Source organism: Haliotis cracherodii, unplaced genomic scaffold (genome assembly GCF_022045235.1).
Source record: "Haliotis cracherodii isolate W230 unplaced genomic scaffold, xgHalCrac1.p SCAF_17, whole genome shotgun sequence".
NCBI lineage: Eukaryota > Metazoa > Mollusca > Gastropoda > Lepetellida > Haliotidae > Haliotis > Haliotis cracherodii.
Window position 1 is genome coordinate 24,010,759 of NW_027266272.1, and position 13,693 is coordinate 24,024,451.

Consider the following 13,693-nt stretch of genomic DNA (forward strand, 5'->3'; position numbering starts at 1 on the left):
TATCATGGTGTGTCAGCTTGATGTGGGAGTATTTCAGTTGTATCACAGTGTGTCAGTTTGATGTGGGAGTATTTCAGTTGCATCACCGAGGGTTAACTTGATTTTGGAGTATTACAGTTGTACCATTACGTGTATGATAATATTAGGTGCATCTGGGATTTCGAACCTGTGAACAAGTGTGAGTAGTTTCACAAAGATCGACAGTTTCAGTCCGTGAGTTTGGTTTTTAGCTTTATCTGAACCAGGGGCGGTGGAGTAGCCTGGTGGTTAAAGCATTCGCTTTTCAAGCTGAAGACCCGGGTTTGATTCCTCACATGGGGAATAAAAGCCCATTTCGCCGTAATATTGCTGGAATATTGTTAAAAGCTGCATAAAATCATACTCACTCAATCTGAACCATATGACTGCTTAACCTGGGATGAAAGCCCAAAGGGGGCAGTTCCTTGACTTTATCCCATGTTATAGCATGGGTATGGTGCCCACTAAGATTCATAATGTGAATCTTGGATTCAACTCATAACTATCATGACCATGGGATGCAAATCTGTGACTTGACGACTGAGCCATCCGTCACAAGTTCCTGCGTTAACTGATGAAAACAGGAAACTCCATACAGCAATTAACCTCTCAAATACTTTAATTCCACCTTTCAGCACACAGCACTATGATAATGTCAGGATTAGCTTGACAACAAAACAACAATCTGAACCTCATCCATAATGATTCCCAATCTGTTTGCTTCTTCAGACTACTCGTGAGTAGATCTTCAGACTCCACAGACACAATCATCTTCATTTTCAAAAGTTCTTCACTTCTTTGCCAGAAAGCCAACCATGTTTCAGTGTTGTGCTAATAACCATGACTTAAAGAGGAGCACTGTTCTCAATATACATGAATAAACAGCTAGAAATATAGTGATCAGAACTTCAATAGGACGTTTGCTTTCTCTGGGTTGTATCCTGCGGCAAATTTCAAATCAGGAATCTGCAAATATAGAATGAAAAACAGTGACGAATGTTACTTCTTTCCATATTAGTGGGATGTAATAGAAGCCACAGCAGGTCTTTGTTCTGTTTTACGTTTGAACCAAACTTTTATTTCACTAAGATTTTTTAAATGATGCGTTCTATTGATAAAATGCTTGTTTTGACAATAAGGTGCCTTCATTTTATTTTGTAATAGCTTCTTTTATCTTTTACTTTGCGAGGCGGTCGGGTTGCCGAGTGGCAAAGCATTCGCTCGTCACGCCGAAGACCCGAGTTCGATTCCCGACATGGACACAATGTGTGAAGCCCATTTCTGGTGTCCCCCGCCGTGATATTGCTGGAATATTGCTAAAAGCGGCGTAGAACCATACTCAATCACTCACTCACTCTTTTTCTTGGAGGTCACAAGCTAAGCTATCAATCTTCATCCAAATGCTACTCAGGGACCAGTCCCCGTGTAAATACAGTGTGATATACATACACTATCAACCAGCAGGATGAACTCCTTCAGGTCTTCGCCGCTGACCATCATCTCGGGCGCATCCCATGGCGCGGGCATCTGGAACAGGTTCTCTATCTGCCACTTGGAGGACATCCTGGAGCAAAGGAGTTGTTGTCATATACTTCACATTGAAGCCACTAACATGTCGGGTGAGGGAGTCGGTGGAAATGTTTGTCTTAACATCTCTGAACAGTATTACAGACCAATGATGACAACAGTCAATGTGGCAATGAAACCCATGACATGATAATGATGACAACTGAGACAATGTGGCAATGAAACCCACGAGACCAATGATGACAACTGAGACAATGTGACAGTGAATCCCGCAACAAGACAATGATGACACCTGAGACAATGTGGCAGTGAAACCCACAAGACCAATGATGACAACTGAGACAATGTGACAGTGAAGCCCATAACATCACAATGATGACAAATGAGACAATGTGGCAATGACACCTGCAACATGACAATGATGATAACTGAGACAATGTGGCAGTGAAACCCGTAACATGACAATGATGAGACCTGAGACAATGTGACAGTGAAACCCGTAACATGACAATGATGAGACCTGAGACAACGTGACAGTGAAACCCGCAACATGACAATGATGAGACCTGAGACAACGTGACATTTAAACCCATAACATGACAATGATGAGACCTGAGACAATGTGACAGTGAAACCCAATATTGACAACTGAGACAACGTGGCAGTGAAACCTGCAACATAACAATGATGAGACCTGAGACACCGTGGCAGTGAAACCCGCAACATGACAATGCTGACACCTGAGACAATATGACAGTGAAACACGCAACATGACAATGATGAGACCTGAGACAACGGGGCAGTGAAACCCGCAAAGTGACAATGCTGACACCTGAGACAACGTGGCAGTGAAACCCGCAACATGACAATGCTGACACCTGAGACAACGTGGCAGTGAAACCCGCAACATGACAAATGATAACAAGTGACATCTCTCATTACAATACATACACGGCCATGTAACAAAAACAACATGGCAAGATGGCATGGAAACGGCAGCTAGGGACTTACAGGCATCGGTAATGGTTCCAATCATCCTCTCGTGTCTTCATCCAATCCTGAAACCGTTCTTCGTTCTCAAGAGTTTGTGTGTCAAGGTCAAGGCTCTCAAGTTCCTCCACAATCTGCAAGGTCAAAGTCATTTGTTCAAACAAAATCAAACATCTTTTTGTCAAAATATAAGTAAATACAAAAGGAATTTCATACATGCTTTTAATGTGTTACTTTCCTTCTCATATTCATATGATGTAATATTATGTTGAAGTTCGTATCTAAATGAAACTAACATTATATTCCATGTCTACTCACTATCTCCTAGTTTGGCCTGTTATTCATGTCTAGTATTACCTACTCACTATCTCCCAGTCAGGCCTTATATTCCATGTCTAGTATCGTCTACACACTATCTCCCAGTCGGGCATATATTCCATGTCTAGTATTGTCTACTCACTATCTCCCAGTCAGGCCTTATATTCCATGTCTAGTACTGTCTACTCACTACCTCCCGGTCGGGCCTTATATTCCATGTCTAGCATCGTCAACCCAGTCTTTCCCAGTCCGGCCTTATATTCCATGTCTAGTATTGTCTACTCACTACCTCCCAGTCGGGCCTTATATTCCATGTCTAGTATTGTCTACTCACTACCTCCCAGTCGGGCCTTATATTCCATGTCTAGCATCGTCTACCCACTCTCTCCCAGTCCGGCCTTATATTCCATGTCTAGTATTGTCTACTCACTACCTCCCAGTTGGGCCTTATATTCCATGTCTAGCATCGTCTACCCACTCTCTCCCAGTCTGGCCTTATATTCCATGTCTAGTATTGTCTACTCACTATCTCCAAGTCAAGCATCATATTCCATGTCTAGTATTGTCTACTCACTACCTCCCAGTCGGGCCTTATATTCCATGTCTAGCATCGTCTACCCACTCTCTCCCAGTCCGGCCTTATATTCCATGTCTAGTATTGTCTACTCACTACCTCCCAGTCGGGCCTTATATTCCATGTCTAGTATTGTCTACTCACTACCTCCCAGTCGGGCCTTATATTCCATGTCTAGTATTGTCTACTCACTACCTCCCAGTCGGGCCTTATATTCCATGTCTAGTATTGTCTACTCACTACCTCCCAGTCGGGCCTTATATTCCGTCTCTAGTATTGTCTACTCACTATCTCCCAGTCGGGCAGGTCTGCAACATCGTATTTCAGGACCATGGAATACTTGCTGTAAAGAGGAAGCAGAATACATATGTAGTTCATCAAGTTTTGAATTGGATAATCTCCAACAAATGACAGCTCCATCTCCCTACAGCTGACCGTGACCCCATGGGCCCCATGAACTAAACTTGAGCAATGCCCATAAAGACTGTCAGATGCCAACCCAGTGGTTTTACTTAAACTAATCTTTAGCATTATATTCTTCCTCCCTTCCTATGCCAAGCTAAATCGTGTGTGTGTGTGTGTGTGTGTGTGCCAGTGTGTGTTTGTGTTTGTGTGTGCATGCCCGCCTATGCAGACAAATGCTGATTTAAAAGTAGTAGCCCACTGAGATACCAGTCCTTGTTGTTACCTGTCGTGAAGGAGGTGTACCTGTCGTGAGGGAGGCTTACCTGTAGTGAGGGAGATTTACCTGTAGTGAGGGAGGTTTACCGTACCTGTAGTGAGGGAGGTTTACCGTACCTGTAGTGAGGAAGGTTTTACCTGTAGTCAAGGCAGTGTGTGTGTGTGGGGGGGGGGGGGGGAAGTTGAGCTCACCTGTAGTTAGGGAGGACCATCTTCTTGTAGGCGTCCTCAACAGTCTGCAGGTACTTATCCGTCACGACCTTCCCCTTCACCTCTGATGGCTGTGATGACAAAGTCGCCAACATGTTATCAACATAGCCATGACAACTGGACACAGTTGTACTTTGGTATATCTAAGAATTGATATCAATACATTTTTTTCCCATTTATTGAGGTTTAAACGTGCAAATAGCTGTACATACTGTATAAATCCAACTCTACAGTGGATTTACGTGAAGTGGACACACAGTTTTACTTTTATACTTCCATAAACAAGATAAATGAAAACAACATATGGAAGCCAATTCTTATAAATACACAAGTCAACAACAGTAATTTCACAGACTGCCTACTTAGGAGATATACATAGTATTACATACAATGTAGAGCTGGGCTATCTGTAGATTTAACCATGCTAAAATGAATTTGGAACCGAACGTGCAATCATCAACGATGTCATAGTCGTATAAAGAAAAGCGCCAAACAGCAAGCTCTCCGATGTCCTCAAAACTGGAAATATATTCTCTTTGCAGATTTCTCTCGTGTTTTATTCATGAAATGTATTGCCCACATCCTTTGAATATTGTAGTAACTGCAACTTTAAATTTTGAAGCCAATAATTTGTTAATATAATTATATAAATCTATTCCTACTGATAATAACTGTAAAAGAAGTACTATTCTAAAAATATTAGATTCCATGGTTATGAGGCAGTCAAATCGGCTGTTTCAATCAGAGAGGGTTTATTGTTATTCGATACCTCTTATTTTCAAAATTCATGCTTGAATTAACCATTTACACAACAAAAACGATATCAAAGACATTGTTCAGCGCGATAATGCAACACAAGCCCTTCTCACCCTAATGTCAGCCAATCACAAAACATTAGACCGATAGTGGGCTTGGACCAATTTACTTCTAAGGTGAGTGAGCATCACGTTTCGCACTAATCAGCAATATCATGGCTAGGGAAATGGGTATTAACGTTGTGTTCAAGATTTTTGCACTTATACGGCGACAGGCATGCACATGTTTGCATGTCTGTGTGTATGTGTCTGTCTGCTTGTGCTTGTCCGGACCAATACCAAATTTATAGTGCTAGCTCACTGAGATACCATGCCACAGTTTAACATGAATACCCCACATAGACACAGTATACTGACTCTGAGTCGACCAGTCCTTGTTTTAGACCCTAAAAGTAGAGCACCAGGCAGGGTAACAACAAGTACCATATTTCAACATCTTTTGGTATGACGCGGCCGGGGATTGAACCTACAACCTTCCGCTCTCCTGGCAGATGCATTACCACTACACCATGAAGGCAATCGCATTGGATAAGCAAATGAGAGATGTAAAACACTACTTCATAAATATAATATATATTAGTTTTACATTAACAAGACCCATCTTAACACAGAACATACACATGACATCTTGGGAGTTGATCGATAAGTCCAGTATAGAGTAAAAAACCTTCCACCGTGCACAGCCCTTGAGAATAACACTGAAACCATGGTAACACAAGACCCAAATATTCCTTGAACAGAAACAGTGCTTAACATAGAAGGATAGGCCCTGTGGTCCATTCCACATAGACACCACGGCATCTTGGTGATCTCATATAGAACTCCCATACAATAACATTGACTTACGACTGCCGTTGGGCTACAATTGCTTTGTGGAACGGGGCCCCTGGTTGTCAGGGTTGAAGATGTTTACTTTGTCCTGAACGACCAAGCATCATAATCAGAGCCAATCTGGGATTTGAACCCGCGACCAGCAGGATCTTGATGGACAAAGGGACATAACTCTGCACAGTAAACCGTTCCCCACCTTTGTGGACAGCATATAGTGTACATACCCGCCCGCGTGTGTTGATGCGTTGTCGGACATCACTAACTGGAGCGTCCAGGTAGAGCACCAGATGAGGTTTCCACAACTCACATATTGTGTTGTCTCGCCACTGCTGGTAGTATCTGTAACCTGCAAACATACGTACAACACCTGACATATCCTTCTCGGATGTATGCTGATCATCTGATGACTCCATCATTGTCAATACTTCACAGGTCGTCATTGCACACACACACACACATTCCTTCATGACAACCCTACGGCTGCTTTGTGTAGTCACTTGTTTAACCAACGAATCAAGGCCTGTACCAGTGAGTGCTCAGACCAATGAATGCTCAGATTACATCAGCAATATTTCTTCTGGTAAGAGTCATAGCCATCTGACATTTGTTTACCATACACATTGTTCCAGAATCCGGCAATAGTACTGGGATTAGTGGTAGGGTTCCACTGATTCATTTAGACCTGCCAGGAGGCTGATATTTAGCTCAAAGTCCGGAGCAAATGTCAGTCATCTTCCCAAGGCAAGAGATTTAACTGACTATGAAGTCCAGTTTCCACCCTTGCCGAACTAGGCTGGTATTATGGAGTTACATTTTGGCTGGACTAACGAGTCTATGCATAGTCAAATCAAAATCATGCAATGACATTGAAAACTGTCGTGCAGATTTCGGTTGATTGCAGGATATGCAAAGCATGTGCACTGCGAACTCGTCAGCAGATATTTTCCAAATGTTTTTAATCAAGGTGCTCACGTGATTTGATGCATTTCGCAATGTAAGACTCGTTTATCACAACATAGATCTTGATTATCGATCAGATCGTCCTGACTGGGCGCCACCATTTTGTGTGAAGCAAACGGAAGTTATACGAGAGGTGGAATCTGATTGGTCCATAGGAGAGGCTTAGAAGGGACATAATTGGTAATAGCCACTGCTGGCGCAATGATCGAGCCCAGTAATTCCCGCCTAGTTCGGCAAGGGTGGAAAGTGGACTTTTAAAGTCAGTTAACTCTCTTGCCTCGGCAAGATAATGTCAGTAAAAAAATCCCAAATTAGAATTCAACAATTAAGCCCAAATGCTGTTTTGGTTTTGTTGTGGTGTCTTGTGTCTTGTTGTCTTCACAGATAACAGGGCCAATATACAGTTAATACATCTCAATTTAGGAAAATATAAACTTTAAAATAATCCCAATTAAGCACAAACTAATGACTTTGTCCAATTTGCCTGTCAAGGGAAGTTAGTTGGGAATCCTAGATAAATCCCTGGGTTCTCACAAAGCTCATGAAGTGAGTGAGTAAAAATTTAAAGTCACATCAGCATTTATTTCAGCCATACAGCAACTATGAACCGAGTAGAGCTCATCTGAATTGAACTAAACTAAACTAACTTACATAAGACAAATCCACCTCATAGTGGTTGTTTGTAATCACAAGTGATGAGGAATGTAGTGTATACCATCCCGTGAATCGACGATACAAATCCATCATACATCATGTGCATGTTTGAAACAGAAAAGTCTCTACAAAATTTACATAAATGACAAAGCTTTATCACGGAATAACCGTCATATATCATATCAGGCAAAACACTGCAAAACTATGTTAAAGCTTTCCAGCATTAAACACGATAAAAATAGAAACTATACACTTTGTCTTTTAAGGAATAACTAGGGGTGACTATTGGCATGATTGGTATGGAAATTACTATTGTAAAAACTATTGATATTGAAAGCAACTATTGAAATAACAATTGATATTGCAAGCATGGCAAGCAACTATTATGATAAATATTGATAGTTTTCAGTGTATCATTTTAGAAAGATTTTAGAGTTGAATTAAACCTTGGAATTGAAATTTCCTTTGAATGTGATAACCATAATCATGATAACAACAAATAAAAAGTAAAGTTTGAGATATGACTGATTTGTTTTTTCATTACCCTCATAATTTAAGAAAAAGAAACTTCCACATTACCATGTATAAATTACTACCACTCATGATCAAAAGAAACACCAATATGAAGAGCATTGCATGTATTTTTTTGATATGGTAAATACAATCGAAACTATTGATATTCCTAACTGAAATTGATACTATTGATCGGAAACTAATTTAACAATCGATGATAATTGCTTACCAATAGCAATATACATGATATATTTATAATTTGATTTATCGTGACATGCCTAGTAGTTACCATGTTTACTATGAGATAATAATTGTCAGAACAATAATATGGTAAGATATTAACATGATTAATTTGGACCACCAAAGCAACCAAATCATGCCAATAGTTTGGGCAAAACACTACTTTGAGTATAAAATGCTATATCTAATGTTGCATTCCTGAGTAAAATGACAAAAATAACCCCAAAGTTCAATGAATAAAAAAATGACACATTGTTCACAATGTCTCCTTTACCATTTCCTGTCATGTAGCCAAGTTTCCTCAACGTGTCTGCGAACGCAAGGTCACTCCACGGTCCCCTCTCGATCACCACCCCTTGTCCTGGAACAACAGAAACTACTCCTTGAAACTTTCATTGTTCCTTTCATACACAATGATAACAGCATCCTCACTTATCCAGAGTATGATTCCTCCATCATGTCCATTCTGTTAAATAACAAGGATCCATTTTACATCAAAGCTTCCATTAGAAAAATCACTAACAGCACAGAGTGTTATTTGACTGGATGGCTATTTTTACTTTCCTGTTATTGAAATTGGGCTTAGAATGAGTGAGTGAGTTGCGTTTAACAGTATTCCAGTTATATCAGGGCGTGTCAGCTTAATGTGGGAGGAAAGCCCGAAGTGATGCAGGTCTCAGACGTTTACAACTTCAAGTGAAACCCACGAGCACGGGTATGGTGCTGACAAACCTAGAAACATAATCGGGGCGAACTGGGATTCGAACCCACAATCATAGGTTTCTGGCATGCCCAAGGGACGCAACTCTGCACAGCGAATCGCGGCGCCTTAGACGACTGGGCCACCCGTGCCCCCGGGCTTAGAATGAAGCTGGGGTAGTGAATGGGTATATCATAATAACATAGAGGTATACTACAGTGGATAATTGAGGATGTCATACAAGATGCAGACAGGAACCTCCAGTGTTCACCAGTAAATACTAACTGCTGGCACGGATGTGTTATGCCAATAGGAACAAGAAGCAGTCAGTGCTTGGGATCAGCTGGTAATCTGTGAAGCTGATCATGCTACAGAATCAGGCTGATCCAGGCTTGTTTGTTTGTTGTTTAAATTAATGCCTCGCCGAGTGAAACTGTCAATCAGGCGCTATCCTATTACTGTACTGTGGCCAGTCACATGACATTACAGACAGGAAGTTTACAAACAGCAGCGGATACATCGTCAGTGCATACGATTGTTCTGATGCAAAATTATCATCAGATCAAGTTTGATTAAAATGTGCATTAGTGAAAAAAAAAGTTTGGACGTTTGTTTTCATTACTTATTGAATATCTTTACACATGTAGCTTCATTTGCAACATAACTTCAGCGGCAAGTGGCGAACACTTTGACGTCTTTGGTGAAGTATCTACTTTGATTACGTCATTGAGTGCTTGGTCAGGTATCGTTTAGCGGCTGGAAAAGAGGCTAGACTTGAAAACGTGTGATACTGGAAATAATTACCCTACACATTGTTTTCATGATCCCCCCCAAAAATGTGTATTATTAAAATGACCCTCCACTAGAGACTGTTGCATTTTTTGTGACCCTCCCCGATTCCTTCCCATAATAAATGACTGGTCACTTTAGTGGCCTCTTTATGGCCAGCAAAAGTTGCCAGGGACCAATTCTAACCTGGAATCTCTACGAGTACCTGATGCTAAAATCATTGTCAAGTGATGCTTGATAGGGGACGGGATTCTTAGGCTATGGATAGTGTTGGGGGTAACCTACCCCAGTAGGCTATATGGGTGCAGGCTAAAACTGCACCGCATTTGGTGAAAACGGCTACTATATGACGGGCAAAAATGGCGCCTCTATTTCTAATAACGATAAGAATGATTTATGTAGTAGTATATCTGATTTATGTTATTTGTAACATATCATTTGATGTATTTACAAGTTATTTCCTGTTTTCCAGTTGTTCACAGATAACTACATACATTCACATATATACAGTTCTTCAGTTTTCATCTTCATCACAGTTTACAATATCGGCCCATGTACCATCGAGCATTGTGATAGTAGCTGACTCAGTGGGTTAATTTCTAATGTAAACTTGTTTTAACTTTTCACAATTATTGGTGTTTGTAAGAGACCCTGTGAGTATAATTTCATTTATTTTACCAAGGTAAAAAGAAATAGGGTGCCGTTTTCACCAGGCAATAGTAGCCGTTTTCGCTTGAGGCGAGGTGATGTTTTCGCCAATCAGTGCCTTTTTCGCCAGGTGACGTTTTGCTGAGGTGCGGTTTTAGCTATAACCCGGCTATATCATGTATGGTGATATATAGACTAAGTGAGACACAGTGTCCTACACAATTAATTAGAATCATAATTAGTGTGTCTTGTAAACTGAAGTGGACATGGAGACGTCTGAGCCTAATTATTTACCAGTGTTGAGCAAGTGCTCAAGTGCATTGACATAGTTGAGAAATCGATGTCTGTAGATAGCCAGCTGGGTTCTGCCAATAGTTTTCAATGTAGTTGGGTGCACGTCCTGCATGTGGAAGGTTGCTATGTCCAGACTCCGGGCCCCGGGTGGCAGCCGTTCGTTCAGGTCTCGGTAATCTATCCCAGAATCGGACAAATATATCATACTGTCGAGGGGATCTGGGAAATATTTCATGTCGAATTCTGTTGCAAGTTTTTCTGCGAACTCCGACTTGCCAGTCGCGACATTTCCATCAACAAGGATCACCTTCGAATTGTCATTAAATCGCTTTCTGGTATGATCAATAAACTGCCAGTACTGATTATAACGCCTGGTTTCGTATGGCCACGGCTTCGCTCGCTGAATTTCGTTTCCATGACTTTGAGAAGACGTCAAGTTTGCAACTTGAACTGCGCCAGCGCCGACTGCGGATTGCGCTTTACCGGTGTCTAACAACAGCCTGAATCTGCTGCATCCTGGTCGAAAATTCAGAATTAATTTCTGGTAACGAAATGCCATGATTGGTGATCTTCAAATGAATCTTCTTCACGATAAATTACGGTGATATCATTTGGTCCTGCTTCGTTCGGTGAGGTAAAGTCACCTCGACGAAAAAACAGGAAGTTGTTAGCGCGCAGGTGCGGTTACAAGCTCCTCACAGCGATAGCCAATTAGTTGAACTCTCCATACTATGATGGATAACGAAGTTGTCCCGCGTCGTGATAGAGCTTGGTTGCGTATACATGTAAGGGGCGCAATTCTGTTAATCACACGGCAGCCAGTAAACTAAACATACATATTTTACGTGCGCTTTGACATGCAGGCAACATCGAACGAAGAGCCCATTCTATGCAACAAATATAACCAGGAGGGTACAAGTTCACAGCACGGTACAGGTTCACCATGGAGGGTACACGTTCACCATGCAGGTTACAAGTACTGCATTGATTGTACAAGTTCACCAATGATAGTACAAATTCAACATGGAGGGAACAAGTTCACTATGAAGGGTACAAGTTCACCGTGGAGGGTACAAGTTCACTATGGATGGTACAAGTTCACCATGAAAGGTACAAACTCACCATGGAAGGTACAAGTTCACCATGCAGGTTACAAGTTCAACATCGATAGTTCAAGTTCACCAATGATAGTACAAATTCACCATGGAGGGAACAATTTCACTATGGAGGGTACAAGTTCACCATGGAGAGTACAAGTTCACCATGCAGGTTACAAGTTCAACATCAATAGTTCAAGTTCACCAATGATAGTACAAATTCACCATGGAGGGAACAAGTTCACTATAGAGGGTACAAGTTCACCATGAAAGGTACAAACTCACCAAGGAAGGTACAAGTTTATCATGGAAGGTACAAGTTTACCATGGAGGGTACAATTTTACCATGGAGGGTACAAGTTCACCATGGAGAGTACAAGTTCACCATGCAGGTTACAAGTACTACATTGATAGTACAAGTTCACCAATGATAGTACAAATTCACCATGGAGGGAACAAGTTCACTATGGAGGGTACGAGTTCATAATGGATGGCACAAGTTCACCATGGAGGGTACAAGTTCACCATGGAGGGTACAAGTTCATAATGGAGGGTACAAGTTCACCATGGAGGGTACAAGTTCACCATGGAGGGAACAAGTTCACTATGGAGGGTACAAGTTCACCGTGGAGGGTACAAGTTCATCATGAATGGTACAAGTTCACCATGAAAGGTACAAGTTTACCATGGAGGGTACAAGTTTACCATGGAGAGTACAAGTTCACCATGCAGGTTACAAGTACTACATTGATAGTACAAGTTCACCAATGATAGTACAAATTCACCATGGAGGGAACAAGTTCACTATGGAGGGTACGAGTTCATAATGGATGGCACAAGTTCACCATGGAGGGTACAAGTTCACCATGGAGGGTACAAGTTCATAATGGAGGGTACAAGTTCACCATGGAGGGTACAAGTTCACCATGGAGGGTACAAGTTCACCATGGATGGTACAAGTTCATAATGGAGGGTACAAGTTCACCATGGAGGGCACAAGTTCACCATGCAGGGTACAAGTTCACCATGGAGGGTACAAGTTCACCATGAAAGGTACAAGTTCACCATGCAGGGAACAAGTTCACCATGGAGGGTACAGGTTCATAATGGAGGGTACAAGTTCACCATGGAGGGTACAAGTTCATAATGGAGGGTACAAGTTCACCATGGAGGGTACATGTTCATAATGGAGGGTACAAGTTCACCATGGAGGGTACATGTTCATAATGGAGGGTACATGTTCATAATGGAGGGTACAAGTTCATAATGGAGGGTACAAGTTCATAATGGAGGGTACATGTTCATAATGGAGGGTACAAGTTCATAATGGAGGGTACATGTTCATAATGGAGGGTACAAGTTCATAATGGAGGGTACAAGTTCATAATGGAGGGTACAAGTTCATAATGGAGGGTACATGTTCATAATGGAGGGTACAAGTTCATAATGGAGGGTACAAGTTCATAATGGAGGGTACAAGTTCATAATGGAGGGTACAAGTTCATAATGGAGGGTACATGTTCACAATGGGGGGTACAAGTTCATAATGGAGGGTACATGTTCATAATGGAGGGTACAAGTTCATAATGGAGGGTACATGTTCATAATGGAGGGTACAAGTTCACCATGGAGGGTACATGTTCATAATGGAGGGTACAAGTTCATAATGGAGGGTACAAATTCATAATGGAGGGTACATGTTCATAATGGAGGGTACATGTTCACCATGCAGGGTACAAGTTCACCATTGATATTATAAGTTCACCATTGATAGTACAAGTTCACCATGGAGGGTACAAGCTCAACATGGAAGGTACAAGTTTACTATGGAGGG

The 13,693-nt window shown here is 41.5% G+C and overlaps 1 protein-coding gene across 1 annotated transcript; it reads right to left on the minus strand.

The window, feature by feature from the left end:
- Positions 1-625: 625 nt before the first annotated feature.
- LOC139464546 (NADH dehydrogenase [ubiquinone] 1 alpha subcomplex subunit 10, mitochondrial-like) lies at positions 626-11,422 on the minus strand. The gene is made up of 8 exons (XM_071246067.1): positions 10,763-11,422; positions 8,606-8,692; positions 6,189-6,310; positions 4,301-4,389; positions 3,716-3,770; positions 2,557-2,669; positions 1,468-1,582; positions 626-984 (listed from the first exon to the last, which is right to left on the minus strand). Exons 1-8 carry the CDS (start codon positions 11,319-11,321, stop codon positions 919-921), a joined length of 1,206 nt encoding a protein of 401 aa, XP_071102168.1. The 5' UTR covers positions 11,322-11,422; the 3' UTR covers positions 626-918.
- Between the last annotated feature and the right edge of the window lie 2,271 nt (positions 11,423-13,693).

What these genes read in the sequence shown, in the direction of transcription:
- LOC139464546 (XM_071246067.1), bottom strand. Translation starts at nt 11,321, where the DNA reads ATGGCATTTCGTTACCAGAAATTAATTCTGAATTTTCGACCAGGATGC. An exon ending in TGAGCACTTGCTCAACACTG is followed by an intron (nt 8,693 to 10,762) that starts GTAAATAATTAG and finishes CTGTTGTTCCAG; the next exon opens with GACAAGGGGTGGTGATCGAG. An exon ending in ACCTGCCCGACTGGGAGATA is followed by an intron (nt 2,670 to 3,715) that starts GTGAGTAGACAA and finishes TTGACCTTGCAG; the next exon opens with ATTGTGGAGGAACTTGAGAG.